The sequence below is a fragment of the Budorcas taxicolor genome, chromosome 3 (genome assembly GCF_023091745.1).
Source record: "Budorcas taxicolor isolate Tak-1 chromosome 3, Takin1.1, whole genome shotgun sequence".
Classification (NCBI taxonomy): Eukaryota; Metazoa; Chordata; class Mammalia; order Artiodactyla; family Bovidae; genus Budorcas; species Budorcas taxicolor.
In genome coordinates, this window is record NC_068912.1 from 103,619,519 (window position 1) to 103,639,553 (window position 20,035).

The 20,035-nt window shown below is 50.1% G+C and overlaps 1 protein-coding gene across 2 annotated transcripts; it reads left to right on the plus strand.

Annotated features, from left to right (window-relative positions):
- The first annotated feature begins 134 nt into the window (after positions 1 to 134).
- On the plus strand, positions 135 to 20,035 carry P3H1 (prolyl 3-hydroxylase 1). 2 transcript variants are annotated; one of them, XM_052636765.1, is made up of 15 exons: positions 135 to 647; positions 3,918 to 4,070; positions 5,876 to 6,065; positions 6,277 to 6,408; positions 7,468 to 7,607; positions 12,517 to 12,606; positions 12,872 to 12,924; positions 13,099 to 13,220; positions 15,862 to 15,989; positions 16,155 to 16,250; positions 16,905 to 17,055; positions 18,176 to 18,293; positions 18,692 to 18,767; positions 19,021 to 19,161; positions 19,564 to 20,035. In XM_052636765.1, exons 1-15 carry the CDS (start codon positions 183 to 185, stop codon positions 19,717 to 19,719), a joined length of 2,211 nt encoding a protein of 736 aa, XP_052492725.1. In that variant the 5' UTR covers positions 135 to 182; the 3' UTR covers positions 19,720 to 20,035. The 2 variants fall into 2 exon arrangements, with proteins under 2 accessions (XP_052492725.1, XP_052492726.1); XM_052636766.1 differs by lacking the exons at positions 19,021 to 19,161; positions 19,564 to 20,035 and adding an exon at positions 19,441 to 19,538.

A 20,035-nucleotide genomic window follows, 5' to 3' on the forward strand; every position in this document is an offset into this window, starting at 1 on the left:
CTAAGGGGCGGAGTCAAGGCTGGGGGAAGGCAGAAGAGGTGGGCGCCTCCTGGGAGACGCCTCAGGGTTTGGGAGGCGGGGCTTCGTCTAGGGCGGGGCTTCCCTCGAGGGCGGGGCTTCCCGGCGGTGGGACTCCTACCTCCCTGGCCGGTGACCCGGGGTCCTGTTAGGTCTGAGCGGTCATGGCGGCACGCGCGTTAAGGCTGCTGACCACGTTGCTAGCCGTCGCCGCCACTGCCTCCCAGGCTGAGGCCGAGTCCGAGGCGGGATGGGACCTGACGGCGCCTGATCTGCTGTTCGCGGAGGGGACGGCGGCCTATGCTCGCGGGGACTGGGCCGGTGTGGTTCTGAGCATGGAGCGGGCGCTGCGCTCGCGGGCCGCCCTGCGCGCCCTCCGCCTGCGCTGCCGCACCCGGTGTGCCGCCGACCTCCCATGGGAGGTGGACCCAGACTCGCCCCCCAGCCTGGCGCAGGCTTCAGGTGCCTCCGCCCTGCACGACCTGCGGTTCTTCGGGGGCTTGCTGCGCCGCGCGGCTTGCCTGCGCCGCTGCCTCGGGCCGTCGACCGCCCACTCGCTCAGCGAGGAGCTGGAGTTGGAGTTCCGCAAGCGGAGCCCCTACAACTACCTGCAGGTCGCCTACTTCAAGGTGCAGACCTGCCCGAGCCCCGGGCGGCTGGGGGTTCTTCTGGGCGTGGTTGGTTCGGGGAATCTGGGGGGCGAGGGACGTGTCCGCGGAGAGGGAAAGTGGCCTCTTGGACGAGAAACTTTTCCGGATCCAGGGAGAGCAGGGACCCTGCCAGGAGACCAGCCTCTCCGGGTTCGCATAGGCAGATGGTGACCCCAAAAGTCCAGCCTGGGGTTAGGCACATGCCAAGCAAAACTTGGTCTTGTGTTACTCAGGAAGCTGCTTATAGGGAACTACAGCGGCAGCTGTAAATCCTGATTTCATTGTAAGTTACCCAGTGAGAAGCTAAGACCTTTCTACAATATCTTCCGGTTTGCTTTTCAGTGATGCTCTTCCTGCCGCCTGAGTGCAGTAGCCTTCTTTCAGGACGTGAGGTTGCCACGTCGCCAGTAGGGGCTGTCTGGCCCCTCCCTGTGAGGGACCCTCTGGCTAGTGTGTCAGGTTTCCAAAGAAAATGAACATTTTTAGGAATTCCAGAGTGCCTTAACTCCAAGTATACACCCAGATTTGGAGCGTTGCTGATTTATGATGATAATAATAGCCAAAACAGACTTCCAGGCATTATTAAGTACTTTGTGTTTGTTAGTTCATTTACCCAGATCCTGGCAATATCCTGTAAAATAGATGCCGTTAATAGCCCCATTTTGTTTGGGGAAATGGAAGGAGGAGCTGTGCAGGCTTATCTATTATATCCATAGTTTAACAGACCTTCAGTTCAACTTAGAGACTTAACAAAGTCTTGGGGACCTCAGAGTTCCACCTCTGCACAAGCATTCTGCTTACACAGTTCTGCTCCATTCCTCCTAGTTCCCCAGAGGAATACCGGATTTGACACCAAAATAATTGGGCTGTGTCTTTGGTTATGTCACTTAACAACACTTAAAAATTGTTTGACAAACATTTACTAAACACTTACCACATTCCAGTTTTTGAACAGGTAATGTGCTTGACTTTGTATGTTTTTGTTTTACTTCGCTTTGCAGTTTAAGAGTCATTTTAGTAGTAAGGGCTCCTGAAAGAGTATCTATATCCTGCTGTGGAAACACACCAGAGGAAAAATCTAACTGTGTGTCAGAGAAGTTTGACTTGAAAGAAGAGGTGACACTGGAAGCTGATCCCAACTATTGCTGGAGGAGAGGAAGGATAGGGCCAGAGTGGGAAGAGAATTCTGCAGACTTCATGGACCCATCATCAGAACTGGGATGTAGGATGCTGATTCTGGAAACCATGTGGGATAAGCCTTGGGAGAAGGAGAAAGTGGTGACAGAGTAAACCATTAGGAGATGACTGCAGTTGTCCACACGAGAGAGAGAAATCAGGTGCCTTGCGCTCAGAGGGCAAAAAAGAGCTGGAGGTGGAGTGAAGAGTATAGAGATGGAGGAGAGTGGAGAAAGGCAAGAGTAGTGCTGAAAGATACAAGCGAGTCAGTCCATAAAAGGGACAGACTTGAGAGAATTTCTGGAGAAGGAAATGGCAACCCACTCCAGTACTCTTGCCTGGATAATCCCATGGATGGAGAATTCTGGTGCAGGCTACAGTCCATGAGGTCACAAAGAGTCGGACATGACTGAGCGACTTCACTTTCACTTTGAGAGAATTTCTGATTTTACAGTTAGGGATACTGAGGGACAGAGATGGGGATTGTTGACCTTGGGTCACCTAGCTATTTGGGGGTCACAGCCAGGGCTGACTCCTTGTCTAGTGTGCATTTACTAGTGCTAAAGTCAGAAAAGAAAAAATGTTTTCTTGGCATATCAGTCATGTGCTGGGAAGAACTGACACAGTGGAAAAGACCCTGATGCTGGGAAAGATTGAAGGCAGGAGGAGAAGGGGACAACAGAGGATGAAATGGTTGGATGGCATCACCGATTCAATGGACATGAATTTGAGCAAGCTCCAGGAGTTGGTGATGGACAGGGAAGCCTGGCATGCTGCAGTCCATGAGGTCACAAAGAGTTGGACGTGACTGAGCGACTGAACTGAACTGAGGATTTACATTCATTGAGCTGGCATTTATTAAGCATTTAATATGTGCCCAGTGCCATGTGTTAAAAGCTGCATATATATCCTCTCATTTAACTTTCCCTGCAATCCTGTGAGATTAGGGGATGTATTTATATTTTTATTTATTCATTTTTGGCTGTGCTGGGTCTTCGTTGCTGTTCGGGGGCTTTTCTCTAGTTACGATGAGTGGGGGGCTACTCTCCAGTTGTGGTGCTTGGGCTTCTCACTGCGGTGACTTCTCTTGTTGCAGAGCACAGGCTCTGGGGCACGCAGGCTTCAGTAGTTGTGGTGCACAAGCTTAATTACCTGCAGCATGTGGAATCTTCCCAGACCAGGGATTGAACCCCTGTACCCTGCATTGCCAGGCAGATTCTTAACCACGGGACCACTAGCAGAGTCCCGGGAATGAGTTTAGAGAATAAATTTTAACTTGTCTAAAGCCCCAGAAAGAAAATAATTAAACCTACCACTGTTACCAGTCTGATACCACAACCCATGTTGTTAATCCTTATATCATCAGTGACTTCTTCTGGGCTCTATATATGAAGCTGTGTAATTTTGGTGTCTGGAGTCCATTGCTCTCAGCATTACTGTGGCCTGTAGCACATTTCTTCCCCTCTCCTATTTCTGTAAAGTCACCAGTTTTAACCTCATGAGCCCTGGGCTTTGAAAAGTCAGAAGATGTCATGTCTGGATTAAGACTTTTCGCCACCCACCTTTTCCTTGAATGAGTCAAAAACACATATGCGAAAAAAAAAAAAAAAAGCTTTTTTTTTTTTCCTAGGCAAATTCTTAGGCATGGTCTAATTGTTAACTGCGCTTTTCCCCCTACCCCTGAATCCTTGAGTTCTTGGACTTTTTCAGCTCAATCCCTACATCTGAATCTCGAGACTGGATTATCTCAGGCAGTCAGTCTTCCATAGCATTCCCCCTACAATAACACCTTTGTTTTAGAATAGAATGTTTATACTTTTGAAGCATGACCTCCTGTAATTTGAGGAATCCCTAATTCTGATTTGAGAAATAGCTGAAAATCTGTTCAGGGCCCCGTGCTTCTAATCTCTGGTATGTAGTTTCTTGCAATAGGTGTGTTTTCTGGGCTTGGGAGGGGCTTGGACACACTGAGTGGAAGGCTCAGGAAGGCAGGAATTTCCTGTTTACTGTGAACTGCATATTCAGACTTCAGAGTTTGCGTGTGACAACTATGTTTTTATTCTTCATCCTTAGATAAACAAGTTGGAGAAAGCCGTAGCAGCAGCCCATACCTTCTTCGTGGGCAATCCTGAGCACATGGAGATGCGACAGAACCTGGACTATTACCAGACCATGTCTGGGGTGAAGGAGGCTGACTTCAAGGATCTTGAGGCCAAACCCCATATGGTGAAAAAAAAAAACAAAAAAATGTTATCCTCTTCTCTCACTCTTTTTTTATTAATTTTTTTTTTTTAAATTTTTACTGAAGGTTAATTACAGTATTGTGTTGGTTTTGCCATACATTCACATGAATCAGCCATGGGTGTACATGTGTTCCCCATTCTGACCTCCCTCCTACCTCCCTCCCCATCTCACTCTTTATTATAGTGACATTCACTAGGGTTGTTTTCAGATTACAAAAGTAATGTATGTTCATTGTACAACATTAGAAAAATGCAAATACATAAAAAAACGGGAATTAATTATCTCTAACAGTGCTACATTCAGAAAACCAGTGGTTGATATTTTGGTCTATTTTTTAAGTCTTCAGCACCTAATTTTCATGGGCTTCCCTGATGGCTTAGTGGTAAAGAATCCAACTACCAATGTAGGAGACAAAGGGTTCGATCACTGGGTCAGGAAAATTCCTGGAGAAGGAAATGGCGATCCACTCCAGTATTCTTGCCTGGGAAATCTCATGGGCAGAGAAGCCTGGTGGGCTACAGTCCATGGGGTAGCAAAAGAGTTGGACAAAACTTAGTGACTAAACAACAGCAACAAATCTAGTTTTTAAACCTAATTTGGTGTCATATTGTGTATGTACTTTTAATCATCCTTTTGAGTTAACATTTTATCATGTACTTTTTCTCACGTCTTCAAATTTTCTTTGAAAACACAATTTTTAATAGCTGCATGGTAATCCATCTTATTCATCAATTGTATTCATTTACTTATCGAATATTTTTGGTTGTGTAGATTTTTGCTTTTCACAACAGTGGGTGGTACCATATTCCTCAGTGTTCTTATTCTATTTGTTTAGCAGTTGGTGGCTCAGACAGTAGAGAATCCTCATATAATGTAGAACCCAATCCTGGGTTTGATCCTTGGGTTGGGAAGATCCTCTAAAGAAGGGAACGGCTACCCACTCCAGTATTCTGGCCTGAAGAATTCCATGGACCAAGGAGCCTGGCAGGCTACTGTCCAATGGCATAGTATTTTTATAAAGGGCTTATGTTCTAGTATATTAATAGAAATAGGCATATTAGAGACAGTATCAGAATAGCTTTGAAAGTAAAATGTGTACATATAGTACTTTATACAACTCTACACAGTTTAGGTTTTGTGTTTGTTTGTTTTTAGTGATTCTGTGACAAATGAAAATGGTTACTGTCCACAAGAAGGGAGCTGTGTCCCACAGAGAGCAGAAGCAGAGTCTGTAATCAGCAGTCGTTACTGCCAGAAAGATTGCTTTCATCCCCTCAAACCACATTCTAACCTCTAAGAGTTCAATTTTTTAAATTAAATTTTATTTTGAAAACTTTCAGCCCTACCAAGAAAAAGTGCAGGAAAATGACAATGAGGGACTTCCCTGGTGGTCCAGTGACTATGACTCTGAGCTCCCAATGCAGGGGCCCCAGGTTTGCTCCCTGGTCAGGGAACTAGATCCCACACGCTGCAGCTAAGAGTTTGCCTGCTGCAACTTAAAGATTCCATGTGCAGCAACTAAGACCCCCCGCACAGCCAAATAAAAAAAATTTTTTAAGAAAATGACAGTGAATTCCCATATAGCTTTCATCTAGATTAAGTTAGATGCTTTTAAATTTCAAAAGAAACAAGGAAAGACCTTTTTAGGAGGCCTTCATTATACAGCAGCCACCCTTTCCGTCGGTAACCTGCGAGGGCTAGGGGGACGCTCGCCGAGGTGGCCGCGGGATAGAAGGGAGAGCCGTCTGCCGCCTGCCTGGCATCTGAGTACCCCTTCCTCCCAGTAGCACGAATTTCGGCTGGGAGTGCGCCTCTACTCCGAGGAGCAGCCGCAGGAAGCCGTGCCCCACCTGGAGGCGGCGCTGCGCGAGTACTTCGTGGCGGACGAGGAGTGCCGCGCGCTCTGTGAAGGGCCCTATGACTACGACGGCTACAACTACCTGGAGTACAACGCCGACCTCTTCCAGGCCATCACAGGTGAGGGCCAGAACCTGCTCCTGATCGGGCCTGCTGGGCTCTCGGGGCGGCAACGCGGTTCCCTGGATAGGGCCTCTTAGGCCTCATTCCTGAATCTCCTAGAGCTGGGGATCCCACTGAAACCTGCTTCCTCTTGATTCGTTCATCTATAAGCAGAATTGGAATCCTGGAAGCTGACCTTACGGTTCTCCCTCTCTTCGATTCCTTTCAGATCATTACATCCAGGTCCTCAGCTGTAAGCAGAACTGTGTCACCGAGCTTGCTTCCCACCCAAGTCGAGAGAAGCCCTTTGAAGACTTCCTGCCATCTCATTATAATTATCTGCAGTTTGCCTACTATAACAGTAAGGTCTACTTCCCTCTTTCTCAGCTGCTTTTAACTAAGCCTAAGGCAAGGAAGGCAGGGATCGTGGCCACTGTGCTTCTTTGGCCCCTTTGGCTTCTCTCTGTGGCTCTGGGAGGCACTGTGCCAGGTGATCCTTGGGTACCTTGTTACAGGCCACCTCCTGGGAAGCCAGTATCAGCAGCCTGAGAAGCTGGGAGACGGAAACTCTAGGACCTCACTGGTCCCCTCTATAACATTTATAATCTGATTTTGCACTTGAGTTATAGTAAGGGCTTCCCTGGTGGCTCAGATGGTAAAGAATCTGCCTGCAATGCAGGAGACCCAGGTTCAAGCCCTGGGTTGGGAATATTCCCTGGAGAAGGGATGGCTACCCACTCCAGTATTCTTGCCTGGAGAATTCCATGGACAGAGGAGCCTGGTGGGTTACAGTCCATGGGGTTGAAAATAGTTGAACATAACTGAGTGACTAACGCTTTCACTTTTTTCACTTTAAGGTATAGTAAAGGCAAGGATGTATTTCCATTTAAACCAGCTCACAGGACATTTCCCAGCCCTTCTCCTTCATAACAGCACTGAGGCTCTAGAGTAGAGAGAGGGGCATGTCAATATCCAGAAAAACAAGTCAGCGTGTATTTACCGAGTTCCTACTGTGTGCTAAAGTAAGCCTTGTAGCATGTTTAAGAATGTATGCTTTTATAGTTGAGGAGACCAACACATATCAACAAAAGAGGCAATCTGCTATTATAATCTTCCCTTCTCTTCTGAAAGGCCATAGGGGAAAAAAAAATAGGAAGATGGGAATATTCCTGATATTGGTCTAATGAGTTGGACTATTAAGGCCAATGTTTGAATTACCTGAGGACACTGAGCACCTTAAAATCAATTACATATTCTACGTGGATTCTGTCATTTCTCTCCCCTAATCAGGCAGTTGTGTTATGTAGCTGGTGCCTCCTGGCCGTGTCATCACCTTGAGCTGTGCTGAGACTGAACTCTAGGTGGTTCGTGGTACCCAAAATGAGATGCTTTCTTTTCAGCCATTTTTTCCCCTTTGCAGTTGGGAATTACACACAGGCCATTGAATGTGCCAAGACCTATCTCCTCTTCTTCCCCAACGATGAGGTGATGAGCCAGAATCTGGCCTACTATACAGCCATGCTTGGAGAAGAGCAAGCCACATCCATTGGCCCCCGTGAGGTGAGAGACTTGCGTTACTTAGGGCCGCTGCCAGCTGAACCCAGACCAGAGAGCAGAGTGGGATAGAGAAGGGGGAGCCAGCTGCTGCTTGGGCAGGGTGAGGCAGGGTTCCCAGGCAGGCGTGAATGCATGGGAAGCGTAGGGAATAAGCCGGAGCCTTCATTAGCACAATCTGGGCCCAGAAGTCTGTTCTCTGAGTTGGCAAAGAAAAGCAGAACTGCAAAGCAGCCACGTTCTTTGCCTTTTTTAGCATCCCTACTTTAAGACTTGATACTGTTTGGCCAAGATTAATCATTTTCTACTTCATGCTAACTTTTTTTCACTCACTACTTTTCTGCCTCCATTTTCCTTCCTATCCCCTCTTCTTTCTGCCATTGTCTGATCTGTCCCTGTTTCAGCATTAATCCCATATCCTTCCAAAAGTGGAAGGAAAATCTGTGTGATACAAAGTCTAAAATGAAAAGTACTGAAGTGAAAGCACCCCCCCCATCCCTGCACTGTTGGGAGGACTGTACATTGTGCTGTTCATTTAACAATGGCTATTTCAGGAATTACAGGTGATTCTTTTTTATTTTGCTCATTTGTATTTTCTAAATTCCCTGCAGTGAATGAGTATTATTTTTGTATTGAAAACATGAAAAGAGAGGACTTTCCTAGATGTCTAGTGGTGAAGACTCCACACTTCCACTGAAGCAGATGCAGGTTCGATCCCTGGTCAGGGAACTAAGATCACATGCCTCAGGGCATGTCCAAAAAAAATAAATAATAAAATAAAATAGCCTAAAACACACACACACACACGAAAAGTTCTCTGTTTTAACTCAGTGAAGTTTGGCACTGTGAACCTTTTTGTGCATATGCCATGCACAGGCCCTAGATCCTCTCCTTCTTGAGCCCAGAACAATGAGGTGGATTTAAAATCACTAATATAGGCTCAAGTCCTGACTCCTCCACTTACTAGCCATGTGATTTTTGGCACATCGTGTGGGATCTTAGTCATGCTGCTTTGCCCTTCTGAGTCTGTCTCTTCTGCTATAAAATAGGACTGTGGTTCTTGCTCTGGCTTCAACACAGGATGAGTGTGAAGGTCAAGTGAGATAGTGAGCTGGGACTTCCCTGACGATCCAGTGGTTAAGACTCAGCACTTTCACTGCTGTGGGCCAGGGTTCAATCCCTGGTCAGGGAACCAAGATCCCACAAGCCTCGGGGTGCAGTCAAAAAAAGAGAGTAAGCCGACAGGCACTGTACAACATGTTGTGTGGACAGGTAGCATCACAGGGTTCTGGACAATGGTACATGAGTAGCAGTTGGAGGGTTTTCTCACCTCTAACCTCAGTTACCTCCTGAAACTAGGGGGCTTATCACTGTGGCCCTCAATCACTTGTGTCCTGCTGGCCTCACCCAAACCCCAGCCTGTAAAATTGGCTATAACTTTGGACTAACCTTTCACTTTGTCAACAACAACAACAAAGATAAATAGCTATGATTGTTCTAGAAGCCCCTCAGTTGTTAATGCATCACATCTCTTCGACAAATGAAAGGGATGAGAAAACAGGTCCACCCCTGAGCTGTTTAACCAATGATTCAGCGGCCAGGGATTCACCCCGCAGCTGTACTGCACACTTGTGCAAAGGTAATGTGCACAGCTGTGCATCAGAACACTGCTGCTGAAAGCAAAATAACTAGAAACAAGCTCAATGCCATCAATTTGGAGACTGGTTGAATCAATTTTGGTACATTCATTCAGTGTCATAAACGATAACTCGTAAATTGCATGAGTAGATTACTATGCACCAATATGATATTGTCTCCATGATAATAATTTTAGGTAAAGAAAAAATTTTAACCTAACTGTTCATGGAGATTATTTCCCCACCCCCAACCCCCAGACATGGGCCTGTAGGTCAGGGGTTGGAGGAAAGACCTGAACATTTCTGTTTATGTCTGCCAGCTCTCTGTGGGTTTAGCTGTGCATGTTTTACCTTCATGTCTTTTTGAGTGCCATCTGAAACCACCTTGGAAAGGCATACAGTGTGACATTTGTAGGGTACTGCAGTGAATAGACTAAAAGAGGTGCCAGCGAGCTAGAGTGGACACATGGGAGAGAAGGGAGTGCCTAGAGAGTCAGGGAGGGCTTTGCAAGAGGCAGTGATGGTGACATTTGGTTTTTAAAGCCTACAGTAGGTGAATGAGTCAGGGAAGGGCCGTTTAGATGGAGAGCAGCAGGTACAGCACCTACACGACTACCCCACGCAAATGGAGGAAGGTGCCAGGGAGTTGCAGGCAGTGGGGCCCGGAGGATCAGATTCTGAAGGTTCTTGAGTGCCTCTCCAGGACCTTGGACTCTATGCGGCGGGGAGTGGTGAGTCCTGGAAGGGTTTGAAGCAGCCTGATGAGCTATGCTGGTGGAGGGTTCAGAATGGGAGGTGCTGGGGGCCGTGTGGCACTGAGAGAGCTGCCAAGGCCTGAGCGAGGCAGGGGCGCCCACCAGGTGGAGGAGGGAGGTGGAACTGGCAGCCTGGGTTGGGGGTGGTTTTCACTCCTCCCTTCCCTCCATGTCTAATTAGGTACCCTGTTCCAGTCTGGGACCCACTCCAGTATTCTTGCCTGGAAAATTCCATGGGCAGAGGAGCCTGGCAGGCTAAAATCTATGGGTTGCAAAGAGTACAACATGACTCACAGACTGAGCGATAGAGCACACACCCAAAATTCCCAGGCTGGGACACCTGTGTGTGTTGCTGGCCACAGGGCTCCAGAGTGTACAGGTGGCAGGGTGGAAGGGACGCACAGCCTCCCTTCCTGCCCGCTCTCCAGCCCAGGGTGGCTAACTTTTCCTCTGTTCACTGGGAGAAGCAGGTACATGATGTGGTAGTAACAGACTTCCCATTCTGGTTGCTGGGGCACTTTCGTGTTGAAAATAAGCACCCTCTAAATGTGTGTGGCATTTTATAGTTCACAAAAATCTTTCATAGCTTTTCGTTCATTTGATTCTCATAACAGTCCAGTGAGGTGGCATCACCAACCTACCCTGAAGTTAAAAACCAAGGTTCTTCCTTCCTAGATCTGGCGCCCCGAGAGTCTCCAGTGAAAGGAGTCCTCCTCTTGCCATCCCCTGCCGTGCGGGGACTGTTTACCCTGGTCATTGTCTGCTTTGGCTGCTAGATGGTGACCACCTGGCTTTGAGATGGCACTTCTGGCCTCTTTGCTCCGTTAAGATCCCCCTCACCCTTGCCGTTGATGGCCATATTAGTGAGTCTGGGGCAGAAAGAGAAAATGAGTGGTCAGTCTACCATCTCTAACTAGCACCACCCTTCTGGTAAGAAGGTGACTCACGTCTGTTGAGCCCCATCCCAGGCCAAGAACTGAGCCAGATCTTTACACCCATCAACTCGTTGAGCTGGGTGTTAACACACATCATCTCATTCTGTCATCACCGGTGCCCTGTGAGGTAGGCACTGTTCTTTCTTTTTTAGAGATGAGGACATTTAGGCTCCAGGAAATGAGTTAACCTGCACGGTGGCCTGTCACTGCCTATAGTGGTGAGAATCTCTGCTCCCCTGCTTTCTCCCAGTGCCAGCACAGTTCTGACACAGAGCTGCCACTTGGAAAATCAGTGTTTAAAGAGTAAGTGGTCGAAGTGGGGGTTGAGCCTCATAGGGCTGCTGCAGAGGGTTAAAGGAGTTAACACATATCTAGCTTTGTGTCCAGCACTTGGTGCGGGAGGCCAATCATTTCAGCTCCTCAGGAGGGACTTCCCTGGTGATTCAGTGGTTAAGACTCCACATGATGCAGGGGGCCCAGGTTCCATCCCTGCTCAGGAAACTAGATCCCACATGCCATGACTGAGTTCACATGCTGCAACTAAAGATCTTCCATAAAAAAAAAAAATCTTGCATGTACAGCGAAGATCCTGAGTGTCACAACTAAGACCTGACACTAAGATCCACATAAATAAATATTTTTTAAAATAATTTTATCCCTTAAAATTTTTTAAAAATGAACTCCCTTGAAAATTTCCATCTTCCTCTTATAGGTAGGCCTCGTTGACGCCTTTGAAGTTTTCCTTATTGCCCTCATCTTTTGTTTCAACTGACACCGTCTTCTTTTTCTTTTCCTTCCTTCTTCTGCTGCTAGGAGACTAGCAGGGCGCCTAGGGAAAGGTGGGATCCGGAAGGCACTTAGTTTGCCTACCCCGGGTAAGCCCACCAGTGGGAAGGGCCTGGTGCTGGACCCCAGTGCTCTTTCTGCAGCTGCCTGGCTCCGGGGAGGGATACCCTCTGCTCCAAGTCTGAGCGGAGGCACATGACACAGGATAAAGCACACGGACTTTAGGACTAGAGAGACCCAGCCTTGGACATGGGTCCCTGCTCTGCTGTTTCCTGTTGTGTCACACCACAATAGGACACAATATTGTCCCTCTGTACCTCAGTGTCCCCATCTGTAAAATGGGGATAGTCAGATCAACCTCAAGGTGGCAGTAAAGATTGAATGAATAACACAGGAGTCACCTAACACCTAGTTTTTAAGTTGTTAGTTTTTCCCTGAGTACCAAACCCCTGTAAAAGTACCAAACTCCTTCTTTGAAGACTAAGTGTTCCTGAGAATCCTCAGGTTTTCTGTCTCAGAGAGTAATGGCAGAGGAAGGAAGGGGACGTTTTCCCTTCAAGGGAAGCCTGGCTACGCCACCCTCAGATACGCTGCTTGTGACAGGCAAGATGAACCCTCGAGCACAAAAGTGAGGCTTTTGTCCCAAACTGGGGGACGGACACATGAATAGTGGTGGGAGAGGAAGCCTCAGGTCACACTGGGAGCAGAAGTGTAGATGCGGGGTGGAGGGCAGGGGTGTCGGGGGCTGAGAGCTAGCGGCAGGGCTGAGTTCCAGAGCGTTCCTCCCGCTGTGTGTCCTCAGAGTGCCCAGGAGTACCGCCAGCGGAGCCTGCTGGAGAAGGAGCTGCTTTTCTTCGCCTATGATGTTTTTGGAATTCCCTTTGTTGATCCGGTGAGCCAGGGTGTGGGGGTGAGGGGTGGGCAAGGGATGGGGTGAGCTGTACACCAGGTGACTCCGGGGAGAGGACCGGTGGACAAGAGACAAGGGGGAATTCTGGCTAGTTATAGGTGATTTGGTCCCAAAGACATCTCCCTTTGTCTCCTGGAAGGGGTCTGGTGAGGAGGTGGGCTTCCTGTAGGCCCTGGTCCACGCATCAAGACCTAAAGGATCCACCAGGCCCTCTGGCACTGTTCATTTCCTCCTGCTCTGCTTTTAGGATTCATGGACTCCAGTGGAGGTGATTCCTAAGAGACTGCAAGAGAAACAGAAGTGAGGCCCTTGAAGAAACTGCATGAGTGGATCGGTGTGATGAAGCACTTGAGGCTTCCCGAGCCCAGGCAGATGTGAACTCCTGGCAAGGGGTGGGCAGGTCCAGTCTGGGGAGCCGGGGTGGAAACCTGGGTTGGCCCCGGGATGCAGCGCTCAGAGCGGCTGTGCTCACAGGTCAGAACGGGAAACAGCTGCCCGCATCTCCCAGGAGATCGGGAACCTTATGAAGGAGATCGAGACCCTCGTGGAGGAGAAGACCAAGGAGTCACTGGATGTGAGCAGGCTGACCCGGGAAGGTGAGAGGATGGGCTCGGGGCCACCTTGGCCATCGTGGGGGCAGCAGGGCCAGGGTCCCCATGTCCGCTGGGCAGCTCCCATGAGAGGGCAGCCTCAGGAGCTGAGCTGGCACGGGTCACAGTCAGGGTCACCCTTCCTTACTCACCCACGGGACTTCTGCCTGCAAAGATAACTCTGAGAATTGGCCTTTGGTTAAGAAATAAGACGCCTGTGTCACGGGGACATTAGTTTAGTTCACTTCGGTAAGTATTTAGAGGAGAAAACTCGTCTCCTTGACTGTTTCCTCCCAACTGCCATCATCCATTCTGTCACCAAGCCTCAGAATCTTCAGATGTCCTTTGGTCCCCCCTTGCCTGGCCCCTCCAGTCCACTGGCGAGGCCTAGCGAGTGGGACTCCGCTCTCTGTCTATCTCCCCAATCCTTTTCCTGTCCCGTTGCCTCAGGCCAATGACAGGCTCCCAGGCCCCCCATCTGCACCCTTCTTTCCTCTTCCAGTCTGTCCTTGCCCCTTCCCATCGGGGGGCAAGACCAGTCTCCGAACACCGAGACTCTGACACCATCCTCCTTGTCTCCCCTTTAACTGTAGGAGACTCTTGCCTTGTTTACACTTTTTTTTTTTTTCAGTGTACTTTTATTTTATTTTATTTTATTTTTAGTTTTTTATTTTTTTAATTTTAAAATCTTTAATTCTTACATGTGTTCCCAAACATGAACCCCCCTCCCACCTCCCTCCCCATAACATCTCTGTGGGTCATCCCCACGCACCAGCCCCAAGCATGCTGTATCCTGCGTCAGACATAGACTGGCGATTCAATTCTTACATGATAGTATACATGATAGAATGCCATTCTCCCAAATCATCCCACCCTCTCCTTCTCCCTCTGAGTCCAAAAGTCCGTTATACACAGCTGTGTCTTTTTTCCTGTCTTGCATACAGGGTCGTCATTGCCATCTTTCTAAATTCCATATATATGTGTTAGTATACTGTATTGGTGTTTTTCTTTCTGGCTTACTTCACTCTGTATAATCGGCTCCAGTTTCATCCATCTCATCAGAACTGATTCAAATGAATTCTTTTTAATGGATGAGTAATACTCCATTGTGTATATGTACCACAGCTTTCTTATCCATTCGTCTGCTGATGGACATCTAGGTTGTTTCCATGTCCTGGCTATTATAAACAGTGCTGCGATGAACATTGGGGTACATGTGTCTCTTTCAATTCTGGTTTCCTCGGTGTGTATGCCCAGCAGTGGGATTGCTGGGTCATAAGGTAGTTTTATTTGCAATTTTTTAAGGAATCTCCACACTGTTCTCCATAGTGGCTGTACTAGTTTGCATTCCCACCAACACTTTTCCTAATCCTGAGCCTCTCTCCGCCCAGAAGTCCTTGTTGAGGTCTGTCTGTCCTCCTACACACTTCCTACCATCCCTACCCATGCGGCATCTCAGATACACCCCCACAGAGTCTTTCTTAAACTCCAGGCCAGTCAGGAGCCCCTGCCTATTTTTATTTGTTTGCGCTGGGTCTTAGTTGCGGCATGCAGGATCATTAGTTGCAACATGTGGGATCTAGTTCCCTGACCAGGGATTGAACCCAGGCCCCCCTGCATTAGGAGCACAGAGTCTCAGTCACTGGACCACCAGGGAATTCCCTCCCCTCCCTCTTTCTGTTGAATTTTCAAGACAATCTGTGCTTTCACAAGGCCTGCTTTGTGCTGCTTTATTGTGTGAGTATTGAAACAGGTTCTGTCTTCAGGTGTTAATCCCTCACCTCTTCTAGCACAGTGCCTGGCACATGCTGGGGCTGGAGTAAATAGAATTGATTTGGTCTATGGTATGTCCCCAGCACAAAGAGATACCAGGGGGAACTGAAGAGATAAAGACTGGCCGTTATGGTTGCTTCAATGAACAGTGGTTAATTTAAGAAGATTAGCACATTAAAGAACTTGTCCATCGTTCATTTGTTTTCAGAGAGCTTTCACTCTACTCTGTTATTTCTCTTGATTCTCATAACTGCCTGAGAGGTGGGTTTGGGCAAATTGTAAAATCCTCATTTTTAAATAGATGATGATATGATGGTGGCTAAACTTTTTTTTTTTTCCTAATTGGAAGATAATCACTTTACAGTGTGGTGCTGGTGACAGGTAAACTTTTAAGCATTTACTCCATGCCAAGTATTGTGCTAAACTTTTTAAGTTGTCTTATTATTCTTTATATTAAGCTTATGATATACCAGGAGAAATTGAAGAGAGAAGGACTGGCTTTTAAGATATTATTTTGCAGATGAGATAAGGCTCAGGGAGGTTAAGTAACTTGCCAAGGTCAGACAGCTAGTAAGTAGAGGATCCAGGAGTCAAACCCAGTTCTTTCTGGTCTTGAGCTCACGTTATAGGAACGTCTATGATGTTTCCCCAACGATGTGTGAAGGCCCAGGAGCCAGCAGCTGTGGAACAGTGCTTGGACCTCCTGTCCTAAGTTCCGTCCTCTGGTTCAGCCCACCTTTGGAAGTGACCAAATGGAAGGTTTCTCTGGTAAACAGGAATCAACTGGAATTTCTATTCCTTACAGAAAGGTAGTATCTGATGGAGAGTGTCTGAACCACTGCTGGATTTAGCCAGTCTTGTCATTGCTTTGCAGGTGGCCCCCTGCTGTATGACGGCATCAGACTCACCATGAACTCCAAAGTCCTGAATGGTTCCCAGCGGGTAGTGATGGATGGCGTCATCTCCGACGCGGAGTGCCAGGAGCTGCAGAGACTGACCAATGTGAGGGAGCCCGGTGACCACACTGCCTCCCTGAGGGCCCAGCGTCCCCCGACTGGGTGCCTCTTAGGTCTGGACAGTTGCCTGCCCCTTGCTCTGGGCAGTCGACTGCCTCTTCCCGGGCTCTCAGCTGCCTGGCTAACTCTACCTGTTCTGGGGGCCTCCTAGGCAGCAGCAACTTCAGGAGATGGCTACCGGGGTCAGACCTCCCCACACACCCCCAGCGAGAAGTTCTACGGTGTCACCGTCTTCAAGGCTCTCAAGGTAGGGTCAGTACTCTGTTCTAAGTGTGGAGAGGAGGGAGAGGGTGCCCAGGCTTTGAGGGGGAGTTGGAGATGGTGGTGGGAAGGGGAAAAGTATCTGCCTGTCAGCATTCCGGCTGCCCCCGAGGCAGGATAAACCACGCTGGGTGAGGCTGACCTTTGAACCATGGCTCTTAAGTGTAATAAAATTGAGGCAAGCAAGTAAGACTAATACCCCGAGTTTGAGAGTGCTTTTTGAAGAACAGCTATACTTTAAGAAAAATATTTATTTTTATTTATTTGGTGGCACTGGGCCTTAGTGGCAGCATGCAAGAGCTTTAGCTGTGGTACGTGAACTCTTAGTTGCAGCGTGTGGGATCTGGTTCTCTGACCAGAGATCAAACCTGGGCCCCCTGCATCGGGAGCACAGAGTCTGGACCACGAGGGAAGTCCCAGAATGGCTCTACTTCTGAGCAGGATGCATGAGTTACTTATAAAGAGAAGTGTGGAGGCGAGGGGAGCGGGCGATGGCAGAGGGTCACGTGCGGGAAGCAGAGGGACTGCGCCTTCACGAGCTCGAGGAGTGGGGCCAGGTGCCTCCCTGGTCTCTGTCGGCCTCCAGAGAGAGGGGCGCCCAGGGCCCCTGACCCAGGCTGACCACTGCTTTCCTCGGCAGCTGGGGCAGGAAGGGAAGGTCCCTCTGCAGAGCGCCCACCTGTACTACAACGTGACGGAGAAGGTGCGCCGCGTCATGGAGTCGTACTTCCGCCTGGACACCCCGCTCTACTTCTCCTACTCCCACCTGGTGTGCCGCACCGCCATCGAAGGTGGGCCTCCCTCACCCCGCAGCCCCGCCCGGCAGACCCCCGGGCACTGGCCGGGCGCCGGGACGGGGAGAAGAGCAGGCACGGGCCCCTTCATCCTGCTGGGGAACCAGCATAAACGAGCGCAGTCCACGCGGCGGAGGAAGTTAGAGTCAGTCTCCGTGGGCAGTCCGGAGGGCTTCCCAGAGGCGGTGACGGCGGTTACACAGGATGAATGGGGGTTGTGGAGTACATGGGGCGATGGAGGATGTTTAAGCCAGAGGGAACCGCAGCCATGTACAAAGGAGTGGCAGCACTGATACACCAGGAGTTGGGGGAACTAAGAAAGTTGCCATTTCTGGAGAGGAAAGTCAGGGAGGTAGGGGGACGGGGCAGCCAGGTGAGGCTGGCAGGGCCTCAGAGGCCGAATCACAGAGTGCTTCTAGTTGGAGACGACTTAGAGGCTAAACAACAACCTTCAAGAGCCTTTTTCATCCTCTAAGTCAGTGGTTCTCAGCGTCAGGGTTGGGCATACAGGTGTCTTTAGATGAACCATGAGCTGTGTTTTAAGTTCAAGTACCACATTTGTGAGGGAACTCCCTATTTTATAAGTTAGGGCAGACTGGAGGCCACTCGCCGTTCACTCCCCCTCTGTCACATTCCCTTTTGCGTCCTTGCGGAGGGGTGAGGTACGGCCAGTGTCCAGGACTCACATATGACCCACAGCCGGGTCTGTCCTGCCAGAGCCTTCAGTGGCCCGGCGCTGACGTTCCACTGATGGTGGCAGAGGTTAGGGCTTTACTGTCCCTCAGAATGTCTGGAATCCTGCCATAATCTGGGCATACCAAAGGAATATGCCAAGCTTGCAATATGCACGGTCTCCAGGTGGGGGAGCCCTGGGGCCTGGCCAGCAGGAGGCCAGTGGTCAGGCAGGGGAGGGCTGGATGAGGCCTTGTCTTTATTCCACCAGTGTTGAGGATTTAAGGTTGGTCTTGCTGCTGTGTCAAAAGACTCGAAGGTGTGGATCAAACCAGAGGAAGGGAAGCTGGTTGGCAGTGACCCAAACACACCCCCAGGCTAGCAGGAGAGCTGCACGGCAGTCCCCTGAGAGCCCCAGTGCTGACGTGTGTCCCCTTGGCCGCAGAGGCACAGGCTGAGAGGAAGGACGGTAGCCACCCCGTCCACGTGGACAACTGTATCCTGAACGCCGAGGCCCTCGTGTGCATCAAGGAGCCCCCTGCCTACACCTTCCGGGACTTCAGGTGCCAGTGGTCCTCAGGTCCCCAGGGCCCTGTGCCTTGCTCCCTCCTCAAACACATGCATGCTTGGGACCAGCTCTTGCCAGAGTCCAGGACCCTCTGGGTTAGAAATCAGACAATATGGGAATGGTTACAGTGTAGTGGGAGAACAGAATAGAGAGAGGAGGACATGATTCAGAGAAGGGCATGCTGGGTGCTCAGGGCTGAGGGTCAGGAGGCAGGAAGGTCAGGAGTCCTGTTCGTGAGGCTTCAGAGAAGGTTCTGGAAAGCTTTCTTCCTATGAAAGGCCCCCCTCCAGCTGCTGGCTGGGAGCACTTGGAGGTGAAGGCACTGGAGCTGCGGGTTTTCTCGGGGGCGGGAGGAGGAAGTTGGTGTCGAGATGCTCTCTCTGCCTTTCCCAGTGCCATTCTTTATCTGAACGGAGACTTCGATGGCGGAAACTTCTATTTCACTGAACTAGATGCCAAGACTGTGACGGTGAGTGCACCCGTCCATGGGAGACAGAAACCCTCAAGGTGCAGTGGGCAGAATGGCCAGCTGGCCTTCCTGGTAGCCAGCACTCCCCTCCCCAAACCAGGAGGCCTCTGACCCGTCACCTTTTCTCTTTAGTGCTGGGCTTTGGGCAGCCAGGCAGAGGAGCCACCCCCCAGCCCGACCTGAGTGACCCATGTCCCTTCTGAAGGCAGGTTCCAGTCTCTGACCTGCGCACCCGCCTCGCTGTCCCCTTTAGGCAGAGGTGCAGCCCCAGTGCGGAAGGGCCGTGGGATTCTCTTCGGGCACGGAAAACCCTCATGGAGTAAAGGCCGTCACCAGAGGGCAGCGCTGTGCCATTGCCCTCTGGTTCACTTTGGATGCTCGACACAGCGAGAGGGTGAGAGCAGCTGGTGCCACCATGGCCTGTTGCTGGTGGGGCCCCTGTTCTGCTTCCTCCTTCCCCAGTCCCACTGCCGATGCTTAGGCGGGAAAGAAACGCTGGGCTGGGGGGTCCAGAGAGACTCTGCTCTGGCACTGTGTCACCGTGGTCCCCGGCCCTTCCTTCCTTGTCAGTAGGGCTCCAGGTAGGGACCTAGGGGCCAGGATTGGGGGGTGACCCTAGTTCTCAGTCCCTCACTGGGTACCATCTCTGCTACCTCTGCCCATGACCTGCTAGGAAGAGGATGAGATCGGAGGCCGCAGAGGAAGCACCTTCTTGTTCTCCAGGAAGTAGCACCTAGGCGATGGTGAGTACCTGGTCCAGAGGCCTCTCTGAACAGCCAAGGGTTTGTCCTTGCAGGACCGAGTGCAGGCGGATGACCTGGTAAAGATGCTCTTTAGCCCAGAAGAGATGGACATCCCCCACGAGCAGCCCCAGGAAGCCCAGGAGGGGACCTCCAATCCCCTACAGGAGCCCGTCTCCAGCAGTGAGTCGGGGCACAAGGATGAGCTCTGACAACTCCCATGGATGGTGATCAGACCCACACGAGGGACTCTGTCCTGCACCCTGGACTGGCCAGCCCCGGGTGAGGAGCAGTGGGAACCTAGGCCTGCCGCCCAGCTGAGGGGGCTCTGTTCACGGCCATCCGCATGGTGCTACTGCTCTCGGAGTGGACATGGCGGGATGGCCCTCTCCCCTCCGGGCCTGACTGAGGGCTCAGGACGCAGGCCACAAGCCACTCTGGGGGCCCGCACAGGCAGCCACGTGACAGCAATACAGTATTTAAGTGCCTGTGTAGACGACCAAAGAATAAATGATTCGTGGTTTTTTA